This window comes from Salminus brasiliensis, chromosome 8 (genome assembly GCF_030463535.1).
Source record: "Salminus brasiliensis chromosome 8, fSalBra1.hap2, whole genome shotgun sequence".
Taxonomy (NCBI): Eukaryota; Metazoa; Chordata; class Actinopteri; order Characiformes; family Bryconidae; genus Salminus; species Salminus brasiliensis.
In genome coordinates, this window is record NC_132885.1 from 24,587,005 (window position 1) to 24,599,343 (window position 12,339).

The following is a 12,339-nucleotide window of genomic DNA, read 5'->3' on the forward strand; positions in this document are numbered from 1 at the left end:
GAGAGTGTCATATTTGCACTATGTTGATGTTCTACCTTAAATGTGCCACAGAATGGAAAAGTGTTTTTTTCGTGCCATAGCTGAACAATGAGACTGCAGTACATGAAGGTGACATATTGTGAACCGAGCACACTGTTGTATAAGACAGGCCGATTCCAAAACCCTGTTGCGTCCTAAAATGTACACGTACCCGGTCCACTAGTGAAAGCCTTTCAAGGCTAGACACAATGTCTACTTCAGGAAGCGAGGCTAAAAAGAGACGGGCCAACTGGAGGAAGTGGTGTGGCAGGTATCTGTGCGATGGCCAGGTGACAGGCGCAAGGGGAGTACAGACCGCACTGATGGTTATACTTGATGACCAGGGGAGAGCATGCAATGCTATGCTACATGTCAACTGTGATCAGTCAAGGGTGCTGCAAACCAGCCAATTAGAGCAGAACCCACCATAAAAGGAAAAAAACGTGGGCATGACAGGGTTGTAAACAGGCTTGTTAAATACTTATGCATATGTATTTAATCACTGAGCCGATTCACCCAGAACACAAATTGTTATTTATTTTATTTGGATAGTCATGATGTCACTAAAGCTAGGTCTTCAAATCTGGACCTCAAATCCAGTTTCCATTCCTGTATTTTGTCCTTGTTGGAAGTTAAGGGAACAATTTGATTTGATTACAGAGTCCAGGACTGGGAACTGGATTCAAGATCCAGATTTAAAGATCTCTGACTTAGAAGAGCCACTCTTGGTTTAAGTAACGTTTCTGTAGAAGAACTCGTCTAACATAATGGATGGAAACCATATTAGAATGTGCATCATTTGCACATGAATAACACATATTACATGTCTGTTAAAATCAACCATTGTATAAGCAAGTAACAGAGGCATTTGATTCATGAGGAAAATTATGCACATGTAAACTATAAGTACATTTATTGCATATTGTTTGTGCAGTCTGCAATTGTCAACTCTGGGCATGCTTACTTCCAGTAGGAAACTGAACTACTATACTCTCTACCTGCTTAACAACAATGCACCAGCGGAAACCAAGAGCTGAGAAAAGAGAACCCTCACTTCCTCTCTGAGGCTGAAGAACAAAGCTCAAAACCTAAAGCCAAATGATGAAGCCAGTCATATTCACATATGACAGCCTCAGAATTGGAAAATGCCTGAGCCTTCAATATCTCAGTGATCTACAGGGTCTGACACTTATTTCAATGACAGAGTTTTAATTAGAAATTTTCTGCAACACTGAGTCTCCCCAGGGGGCTTACAATGGGGGTTAATGGGGCATCAGTACACACGAAAAAAGCCCTCAAAATGACAGAGGCTGCAGTTCCACTCGTGTCAGAGGGTGACAAACATATTACAGACGTGAATAGACCAACTGCTAGGACTGTATTGAGGTGTTCAGGGTTTTCCTCATCTGCTCTGGGTTTCCAGGGTTTCCTAAACTGGAAAACTGAACTCTTTGCCATCGTGGCCCACTAACCTCGGCTGGTGTGAATCTGCAGACAGTACTCACTGCTGGAGAGAATTAGTGAATGAAGCCTCAATCAGTCAAATATGTGTCAGTGTTAATGAGCAAATCTGTAAGAAGCCACAGTACCGTTTAGGCATTTAGAGGGAATGTGCTGTTAAAGCCTGTCTTTCTTTTTTTGTATTTCTCTCTCCTCCCAGCTGGCCATTAACGCCAATGGACGCCGTTATCTGACTGAATGTAGGTTGTGACGTCAGGTGACCATAATTCAACATTGGGATGTTGAGCAAAATCCAGTGTCTACGAAACGACACATGCCAACATCATATTGACATAAAATACCAACATTTAGTTGTGAGGTATGGTGACCAAACCCAAGTGTCTGCTAAACTTGTGAACGTCTAGCGTCGTTCGACGTTTATATGCATGATATGATTTTAAGTCATGGCATTACGTCACCAAAATTCAACATCTGTCTAACATCTGTCTAGCTTGATGTCAACCCACTGTTTTCCAACCAAAACATTTCCAACCAAAATTCAACATTCAACCTGATTTTCATTTTCAACTAAAATTCAACATCTGGCCGCCATTAGAGTCCAACGTCTTTCTGACATCAAACTGACGTCTTCAAACTGGTGCCTGCTGGGCTGTGTCTCCTTCTCTATCTCTCCCTCCTATCTTTTCTTTCCTCTCTGTTATCTCGTTCACCGCTCTCTCTGTTTTCTTTCTGTTCTCTCTCTCTCTCTCTCTCTCTCTCTCTCTCTCTCTCTCTCTCTCTCTCTCCTGACACCTGAGCCCTATTAGCCATTAACGCTACAGAAAAACACAGCTTGTCTCGCCTACTCTCTGCACCGTCCTCCTGTGAACAACACATACACATACACATACACACACACACACACACACACCCTGAGCAGTGCGGTATGTGTGGTGGGGGCAGGTGTGTACATTAGCTCAATTCAGCTGGGATTCACAGTGAGGCTGGGAGGCAGGCTGAAATGAGGCCCTCACAAGCAGAAAGTGCTGACTGCAGCCCTGCTGCTGGTGCGCTCTTTAAGGGCGGCTGCCCTGCCACAGAGTGGTCGCACACGCGCCTGTTTGCCCACGTGCTGACCGCAGGGCTTCCTGCTATTTGTGGAAGGGCTGCAGACTGGGCCCTGGGTCAAGTGAGCCTGAGAACTCTTATTTCTTTTTTTTTACTCCTTGTTTAAATTCTCGCTGCAAAATTGCAGGATTGCATGATGAATGTTGTAAATGTACGTCAATTAAAGTTGTAGAACATAAACTATGAAGGTGTGATCTACACGTCATTTCATTATTTTAAAGTATGTATTATTATGTATAACCAGTATATTATTTGCAGGTTTCTAGTTTACTGTATATTATTAAACTCTACACTGACAGAGTCATCATATGAATAAAACAGAAGGTCTACTGATTTCTAAGAACTAAATAATAGCTTTGGTTGAGGGGTGGGGTACTTCTTTTTCTGTGGTACTTTGACCTGCACCTGTGCTGACTGTCTGCTTTCTAATTAGTCCCAACGACAGAGAAACCGCTTAAGTTGAGCATCAGTGGCACTTACACTGGGTCTTACGCCATCTGTTGACGAGGTACTCTGACTGAATCTTTGTCAAGGTCTCTACTTGTCTACTTTGTCTCTACTACCCAGAGATTTCCACATCTGTGTCAGCAAAGGAGTGTGACTTAAAGTAGCTAAATACATTTATTAGAAGGGGTGTCCACAAACATTTGGACATACAGTGTGTGTTAACCAGCACATGTTCCAGAGGATGCCGCAGTGGACCTATAAACTACTAATTTTGTTATAATGTGACGGTGGAATTGGCTAATCATGTCTAGATTTTCACTGGATGCGACCAATTTCATAGAAACAACTCTAGACCTTCTGGAAGTCCTCCTCACATTACAGCCTAGAAATACCAGCAGTAGAGGCAGCAGCTCTGTGCCGTTCAGTGTAAAACCGCTACATACAAGGTGACATATCGTCACTGTCATACAAAAACTTTATATCTCCAAAATAACACTTTAGAAGGGACAAATATTCCTATTTTGGAGCATTTCTACTGGTCCATTGCCAAATTGTCAAAAAGTGAAAAATAGCAAAAATGAAAATACAAGGTTTCGACCTGACAGTGACGATATGTTAATGACTATTATAGGTTTTAAATATAATACATCGATTTTTCATGATATTCTGCACCCTTTTTATACTAGGTTATAATGTAAGTACATCAGTACAAAGCACTATCAACACTCCAGTGTCTGCTAAATCTTCTTAAAGGTCTTTTGTAATTAAGTCTTCATGTAAAGCCCAAGCTAAGGACCTAGCTCCAACAGTCACGGTTGATGACTGGAATAAAATAATAACAGTTATTAACAGCAAGTCATTTTAAGCTTTTGCATCAGATCACCCTTTTTCATAATGTCTCATATAATGCCATAGGAATGTCTTCAATATGAGTATCTCTAGACAGAGGCAACACGTGGCTGGCAGGACTAATGCTGTACACAGTGTTGATAAATAGTGATGTGCTGTATACCAGATGAAAGACAAAACACCTTTAAACGTAACTGCTCTCAGATCAGCACTGGAACGGAGTGCAGATTGTGAAGTGACCTAAAGAGAGTGCGGACTTTACCTGCATTGTGCTTCGCTAGATATTTGTCTTTGTACTGCTTTTTCTTCTTGCCAAACCAAGTGCAGCTGGCTTGCTGCTCCTGCTTGGTCTTCTCCATGGCTATACAGGCCACCCGCCTTGAATGGGAAAAAGAAGTTTTAGATTACAGTTTCAGCTCTTCTTCCATCTGCTGTTGTTTATATCAGATTCTGCCCTACTTTTGTATGGGGGGTTTTATTGAACCTGTATTTGCACATGTAGAGTGCTCTGGTTTTACAACCTGACTAAACTGCAAACCATTCCTAATACAATCTTTGTGAAATTCATTTAAATATCCAATAATAATAATCCACACTGCCGGACAACCTGGAACAGCTACACTTCCACATCCATTCTTTCTAACATTTTTAGACACTGTGTCATACCTTTTAAAGCAGTAGAGCTGAAATAGCACTTCAGCTTCACCTCCAAAGTTCTTGTTACCTGCCGTATCTTAACTGCATTATGAACTGAGGAAACAGTTTCCTACTTTTTTCTCCTTTTTCTGCTTTGTGGGCACCGATTTGATATTTTTAGAGTGCTAGGCAGCTGCTTAGAGGAGCCTATTACTACTCTAAGCAACTGTTGAGACTTAAGGCAATCAATGTTTACGGAGAGTATTTATGTAGCTTTACCAAAACATCTAACATCTAATCTTGCTTAAAAATGTTGAAAGAATGGTTCATCTTCAACTTCATGCCTTTTGGAGCAGTTCATCTTCTGCTTACTTAACTATTTACAGTAACAGAAATACTGATCAAACGTTTGCATTTCACAGAATCTAGATATGGATTTATATTCGTAGGATTTAAAGGGGATGCTAAAGGGACTGGCTCATCATCTTCCACTAAATCAAAGATGAGTGGTATCTCAGGGCAAAGTAACAGAAAACCTATGATGGTGAAAATCCACAAAACAGTCTGAAAACAGCATTGCTGACTGCACCCATAACCTGGACTGTTGGTCTACACTGCACTGCACCCTATCTGCAGTGTGAGGAAAGCTTCATTACAATGTAAGATTACATTTTCAAACATCTATGCTTTCTGTTCATATGTCCATGTCCTGTATTTCTATTTATTACATCAGTGCTTAACCCAATGGTACGAAGAACCATTTTGAATTAGATTCTTATGCTCCATACAGTCCAGTCTCATGTGTGCCAACAACATGAGAACAATATCATTCAACTCATCATTCATCATGTGTAGCTGAGCGGAGCACATTCAGCACATTCATGGCTGCTTTCTGAGTTGATGAACTCACCACTCCTGCAGCTCAGGTGAGGGAATGAGTCCAGCCGTGCCGTTCTTCGTGTTCTCCAGCCTGCCCTGCCACCAGTTATGGTCATCCTTGTTGATAATCTGGATGATGTCTCCCACTCTGAAGCGAATTCCTGCTTCTTTGCAGGGGATGAGTTCGTCTTTGGCCGGATCGTACTCAAACTGCGCCCGCACGTAGATCTGAGGGGGGAAAGAGAAAAAGATGGTGAGGGTCTCATGGTCCTTTATAAACAGCCAACACTCATATGGAGCAAAGGGAAGAGGACTATAAGGATGGTGTGTGTGAGAGTTTATGTATGTTGTTATGTTGTGTGAGTAAATGTTCATGGGTAAAGGTCCAGCTCAGAGTAACACCTGGCAAAAAGTAGCAACCTGTTTGCTAAGTAGCAACGGGAGTGGAGCTAGGGTGATATGTGACACTGTCAACCAACAAAAACACAACTTGTGCAGAAGTACTAGGAGAGCACAAGAGGAATCATCTTAGATGAAATATGAAGTTCTAGCTGATAATGTTGTAAGAATATCATGTGACCAATTAACTGACTTTCTTTTTTATCAGATTTTTACCCATTTTCTCCCTAATTTGGACTGGCAATTACCCAACCTGTACATAATCTCCCTGGTGAGGGCGGACTAGCACACCCCCTCTAACACCTACGCACCAGCCTGCAGACGCCAGTGACGACCAGCACCGTCTACCCACCCTGGAGAGAGCAAGGCCAATTGTGCTCTCTCTGGGCCTCGGCTGCTGATGGCTAGCAGCTTGACCGGGTTTCGAACCAGCGATCCCTAAGTGTCTGGTTTTATTAGCAGACCCTTTTCTTGTTGAGTTTTAGTTTTTTAGTCTTTTGGATCACCAGATCACCCAAACATATCCTCCCTCTATCACATGCAATGCTTCCGACACGCGGCTCCTCTTTTTCCAAACTGCCGTGGATGCAACATCACTGAGCCACCAACACACTCGGAGGAAAGCATTGTGCATTGCACTGTTAAGTGGGGTTGGGGAGAAAGTGCCATTCTACCCACCCTGGAGAGAGAACAAGGCCAATTGTGCTGTCTTTGGGCCACGGCTGCAGAGAGCTAGCAGCACGACTGGGAATCGAACCATTTTTTTTGTTTAAAGTATTATTTCTTAATAAACAAAAATGATCAAATAACAGAAAAAGACACACTAGATACAATTACTTAAAACAGTACTTTTGAACAGGTGTAAGACTAGAAATAATACTTTTACTAGAAATGCTAAATACTACATATACAGACTAAATGTAACATCTTACTTAATAAAATATTCGTTTTTTTCTTAAGTAAACTTCAAAATAAATTATTAGAAAGTAACATAAAGTGAATCTTTCCATGAGTTTAGGCATGTCTAGTGTCTGGAGTTTGCTTCTTTAGTATTGCACTGGTGCTGCAAAGCTAATGGAGCTATCTTATAGCTGTTAGCTAGCCTTGTGTGACCTGCTCAACTAAATTATCAAAACCTGCCTCAAACCATGTTAAATTCTTATCTGAAGTAATCAGCATTGAATCAAATATGCTATATGACATTGTTTTCTATAGATGCACAAATGTAAGATCTACAGCAACAAGCAGCATTTACTTGGTAGCCTGTGTTCTCTGAGTATATCTCTCACACAGAGGCGAGCCAGTTAGTGAGATCTGTGTAAATGCTAAATGCATGTTACTGTTTAGATATATCGCACTCTTTAGCTACACAGTTTAGTTTCTTAAGCTCTATGCAACTGACCGGAGAGGTTGGCTCTTACTGACTGATCTTTAACCCCTGATTGCAGGTCTCAGATGTGATCTGATGATCTAGATATGGCATGGCTACACTAATAAGGGCATAAAGTAAGGTAAGTATATGATGGCGATATTATTCGCTCAGTACGGCCTAATGAATCAGTGAGTGTTAGCTGGTTGCATCCTATGTTGGGAAAAGTTCAGGGAAAAAGAACATGACACAGTGATTGATGCTCAGCACTGGAGTGTGACGCAGTTACACCAGCACTGATGAGGCCAACTGCGCCATCTGCTGGACACTTGGCTTTATCTTTTTCAGAGGTCACATTACAGAGAGTATGGAAAGGGATAGTGGACTTCAATTTAGTTCAACTAGAATACTGCCTGTCATAAGCTTGTCTTAGTTTGAAATTTTGAAAATGTGGTTTCCACCGTTAAAAAGTCTGGCCTCAGGCAGCTGCTAATAGCACACTTATGTTATTGAAACTATTTTTAAACTACACTAGACCACACAGTATGTCCAAAAGTGTATATTAGTGCAATTAGTGAATTCCACTACTTTAAGGAGCACTCGCCGCTAACACAGGTGTTCAACAGGGTACAAACAGCTAGTAAAATCTCCACAGAAAAGCATTGCTTATTGAATGGGAGGCTCTGGAGGAGCCATGCCCTGTTCCTACAGCAAACCGAGGATAAACTCCACATTTAAAACCTTTGATTCCAGAAGTTTAATGCCAATGTGCCTACAAGTGTTTGGACAAACAGTATAAATTGGATAGTCAACTTTAAGCTCATTAAATTATGTCAAATCTAATAAGTTGCAGCATATCTAGACCATGCTTAATTTGCAGTTTAACACTAAACTAATCAATGCATTTCCTGTGATGCTTGGGTTACAACTTGATATTATTATTATTAGTGTATATCTGCCAAGTGGACGTCACAGTGTGCTTGTGTCCTCGGTGGACTACAATGCAATCTCCTGCAGTGTCAAAAAAGATGGAGAAAGGGCCACATCCCACTCCCAAGGGATGGGATAAGGTTAATGTTGGAACTGTACAGGTCAGGCCCGTAGCTGTCTTTAACAAGGCTGAAAATCATCCGAGGACAGACTGATAATGCTCTCAATACCACGGCAGCAGATAAATCCACAATAATCCATAATTACATGAGAATGTTTTTGACCTAATTGTGCCCAAATTGTAATATCTATGTTCACATCAGTGCCAGTGGGCTAACCTCATTTTTTTATTTTTTGGCCTAGTAAGAAATTATAGCCCATGAAATGATAAACGCATATAAAGACTACATCGTCTGGTGATCAGTCTGTCCACAACACTGGTAATGAAAAGCTGGTAATCCATAGGTCACTGCTGTGTATATGGAGTAAATACGAGGGATAATGGTGCCATGAACGGGCAGCCAGGCAGCTTGATTGGTTAGCACAACCCTCACATGTTTATATGTTGTTCTACACACACACATACGTGATAGGGCCTGACTGATATTAAAATTCTGTACTGATACTGATGCTGATATTTGTTTAGCACTGAGGAACCATAAAGGGCCATTCTCATGAAAAAAAAAAAAAAAATTATATAAAGGTGCATGTATTTGTCACTGTACAGTGAAATGTGTCCTCCGCATTTAACCCATCTGGTAGTACACACACACACACACACACACACACACACACACACACACACACACACACACACACACACACACACACACACACACCCAGAGCAGTGGGCAGCCAACTCCAGCGCCCGGGGAGCAGAGAGGGTAAAGGGCCTTGCTCAAGGGCCCAACAGTGGCAGCTTGCCGAGCCCGGGAATCGAACCCACAACCCTGTTATCGATAGCCCTGGTGCTCTAACCGCTGAGCCACCACTGCCCCTTTCCATTCATAAAGCAGATCAGTTTTTTGTGAATGTTATCAAAACCAATGCATTTATGTGCCCTTTCGCCTTGAAGCAGTTTAGCTCCGCCCTTTCACACATTTTTTCTTCACTAGGCTGTACTGAGAGAGAGTGAAGTATAACATGTCACATGCCAAATATTTTATATCCCATCTGCTGCGAACACAACTTTATGGAATTCACTTGATCTGCCAATTCGGTTATATTTGTAATCTAAATATTTCTAATCTAAAGGTGGTGTGTGTTTTTCTCTAATTTCTAACAGGTCACTAAATATTAATACTTCATTTGTAGAAGTCTTGTGGGACTTCTATATATCACCCAACTCATATATTGGTCAGGTCCTTAAAGATACAAACACATGCACACATTGCTAAGCATGAAGAGGTGCTACACAGCTAAAGACTGCAGCTAAAGAGGAAGATGTCAGTTCACCTGGCGTCCTTTTGGCTGGATGGTCGACGGCAAGTCCTGTAAAACAAAGCCCAGCAGTGAAAGAAAGACTGTTTTTCCCCACAGGGTCTGACTCATTTAATCAAATACACAGTGACTGTACAACAAAAGCACACATCAAATCAACCAACACCAAACCAAGTAGGTCCACAGCTTTGTGAGTGTTCACAGAATATTGCGTAATTCGAGCTATTTGTCATGTATTAAAAGAGCATGGCAGGCTGTTGGGGTAAGTCTCAGAACAACAAAGCGAGAGGAAGCAAAAAGCAAGCAAGCGGCCACAGCATCGCACTCTTGTCCAAGCACGCTGAACCCAGAAGACGAGGCTTCACCTAAAGAGCCTGACAATTTCTGGGGTTCCACAGGGGTCAATTCTAGGGCCTATTTACTTCCCAATAAATCAGGCCAAAACTGGTTATGTCTAATCTGGATTACAGGCTAGGGGCTTTGTTATAGGCATGCTGCTATTGTGTTACGCTGCAGAATTGCTCTCACTGGAATGTCTATCAATCACTGACCACTGATGGTGCCCGGTGTATTAGGGAAGTGTCTCATTGGGAAGTCATGTGTTTGTGTGCCTGAGTCTGTAAGTCTTGCTGATGTCTTCAGACACGTTGTGTATATAAATATATATACATACAGACAGTCGGGTGCATGAATTACAGCAACACAGAGCACACCAATTTGTAAACTGAGATAACGGAAACTACACATAGTGAATATTCATTATGATCTCATGATTATGTTTTGGGTATGTCACAGAAGTCTTTCCTGAACCTCGTCTCATTGAAATAACAAAACAGTTGAGATCTTTGCTGATAACATTTCAACACACTCACTCTCATTTTTGACGGAATGTTGGGTCATTTAAACAGGAAAAAAGAGATATATTTACGGACAACATTAAGGGAGGGCACTAGGGTGGGGGGGTGGAGTTCGGTCACTTGAGATGACTGTGGGGTCCTTACCAAGATAGAACTGTTAATGCTGGAATGGCCATTAGCAGGGGACTGTCTGGAGGTGGTAGGGGACTCTTTCTGTAATAAGATACAGAGGTCAGCGATACAGCAGATAGACAGCAGAGAAACCTGGACACTAGCTATCATTACAGCAAGAGATGGGAATGAGAACATTACGTAGGGGATAGTAGATTACATATTTTTTTCTCCCATAAAACCCTTAAAACTTGTTTTAGGCTTTATGCCTAAATACAGGCTTCCACCAGAGGGGGGCGCCGAATTCTACAGCTGACACGACAGGAAATTGCAATTACCAATAAGTGTTTTGTGTACATCAGACATACAAAAATATACAGAAATGTTTACACCAGACATATAGACTCTTAAAAATGAAGATGGCAAAGTTTTCTTTGGAGTGATGCCATTGAAGGCCCACATTTAGCTCCCTAAAGAACAGAAAACGTGTTGACACATAATACATTTATAATCAAAGGGCATGAAGTATTCTGTGAGTTTGCTAACATGTAACACGCTAACACGTAAGTAAACCAAACATGATTCTACTATGGCACTGCTCTCTTTTTGGGCCTTTTTAAAATAGTATTCAGACTAAGTCAGTAAACCCAAACCTATAGCCCATTCCTGGAGGTTGTGTGGATGATAAAAGGGGAGTCTGGAAAAATGCATTTCTAATAAATAATAATAATAAATAGGTAACTTTATGGACTGCAGTATAGAGAACATCATGGTTTTTATTATGGCAGGTAGCTGCATGGGGCTAAGTCAGGAGGGTGGGTTCCAGTATCTTGGTTGTGAAATTGGTGTGCAGTAGCATGTGGGCCAGGCCCTGCATAATGGAGCGTCTCTGAGAGAATGTGTTAAACACACAGCCACCAGGCAGGCAGTTAGTCAAGCAGAGTATCCACAGCACAACCCACCCACCCAACCACACAATACCCACAAGAGAGACAGACAGATGGGGAGACAAAGGCAGAGGGTGATAAATCAAAAACTGGGGCACTGAGGCCATTACCTCACAGGATGACTGCTGCGTCCGGTAACTCGGAACAATCTTGAAAGTGATGCTGCCTCTCATCTCTTTCTGTGGAGACAAAACACACAACACATATTCATAAGAGGAGACCTCTTTTAACCCTTCAAATCTATGCGAAATCCAAAAACCGGCATAAACAAATAAGATGCAAAACGGGCCAAAATTACAAAATTACGCCCCCATTACATAGATTACATAAAACCAGCCCACTAGTAAAATCTCTAGGACATGCTGGCAAATCAGTACAATGCAACAGGAGAATATGATAATGTTGATACTGGAGAGGAGGCTTTTTTTTAAAGTCTTAGTCTGCTATAATTAGCAGCTATTGTGAGCCTGATGTAATGTGGTAAACCAGACAATAAATGCAGAGCTTTTTTTTCATAAGCCCTCCATACAAGTCAGCGTGTTTTATTTTGAGGCAAAATAACAGGGTTGTAAATAGTTGTGTAATGGCGCTTTTCCAGTACATGGTACATAGTTAGTTTTCCACAACCATAAAACGATATATATATATATATAACTACATATTCCTTTCTATATCACAGTTTTTAGATAATGCTTGATATAAAGGCTAAAACTGTAACATTAGCCAGTGAGCCAACTAACTTTCTCCAACATGTCCAACCAGAAAGCAAGAATAGAACATATGCTGTTAAAAAATATTTACAAAGTTAATGTGAGTCTGTCAGGAGTTTGTTAGGAGCAAATAGTGATGATCAACTGGCAGCTTTACAATACGACATAGCAACCTAAAC

General features: G+C 41.4%; 1 protein-coding gene across 13 annotated transcripts in view; it reads right to left on the reverse strand.

Moving 5' to 3' along the window:
* caska (calcium/calmodulin-dependent serine protein kinase a) overlaps nucleotides 1–12,339 on the reverse strand; it is a 238,213-nt gene that overhangs the window by 10,935 nt on the left and 214,939 nt on the right. For 10 of the 13 annotated variants that reach the window (XM_072686219.1, XM_072686216.1, XM_072686210.1 and 7 more), the window contains 5 exons: nucleotides 11,561–11,629; nucleotides 10,537–10,605; nucleotides 9,551–9,586; nucleotides 5,429–5,625; nucleotides 4,145–4,260 (listed from right to left, as the gene is read on the reverse strand). In XM_072686219.1, coding sequence (XP_072542320.1) covers nucleotides 4,145–4,260; nucleotides 5,429–5,625; nucleotides 9,551–9,586; nucleotides 10,537–10,605; nucleotides 11,561–11,629 — 487 coding nt within the window. The remainder of the gene's footprint in view (nucleotides 1–4,144; nucleotides 4,261–5,428; nucleotides 5,626–9,550; nucleotides 9,587–10,536; nucleotides 10,606–11,560; nucleotides 11,630–12,339) is intronic. The other 3 variants (XM_072686218.1, XM_072686217.1, XM_072686213.1) reach the window with 1 other exon arrangement.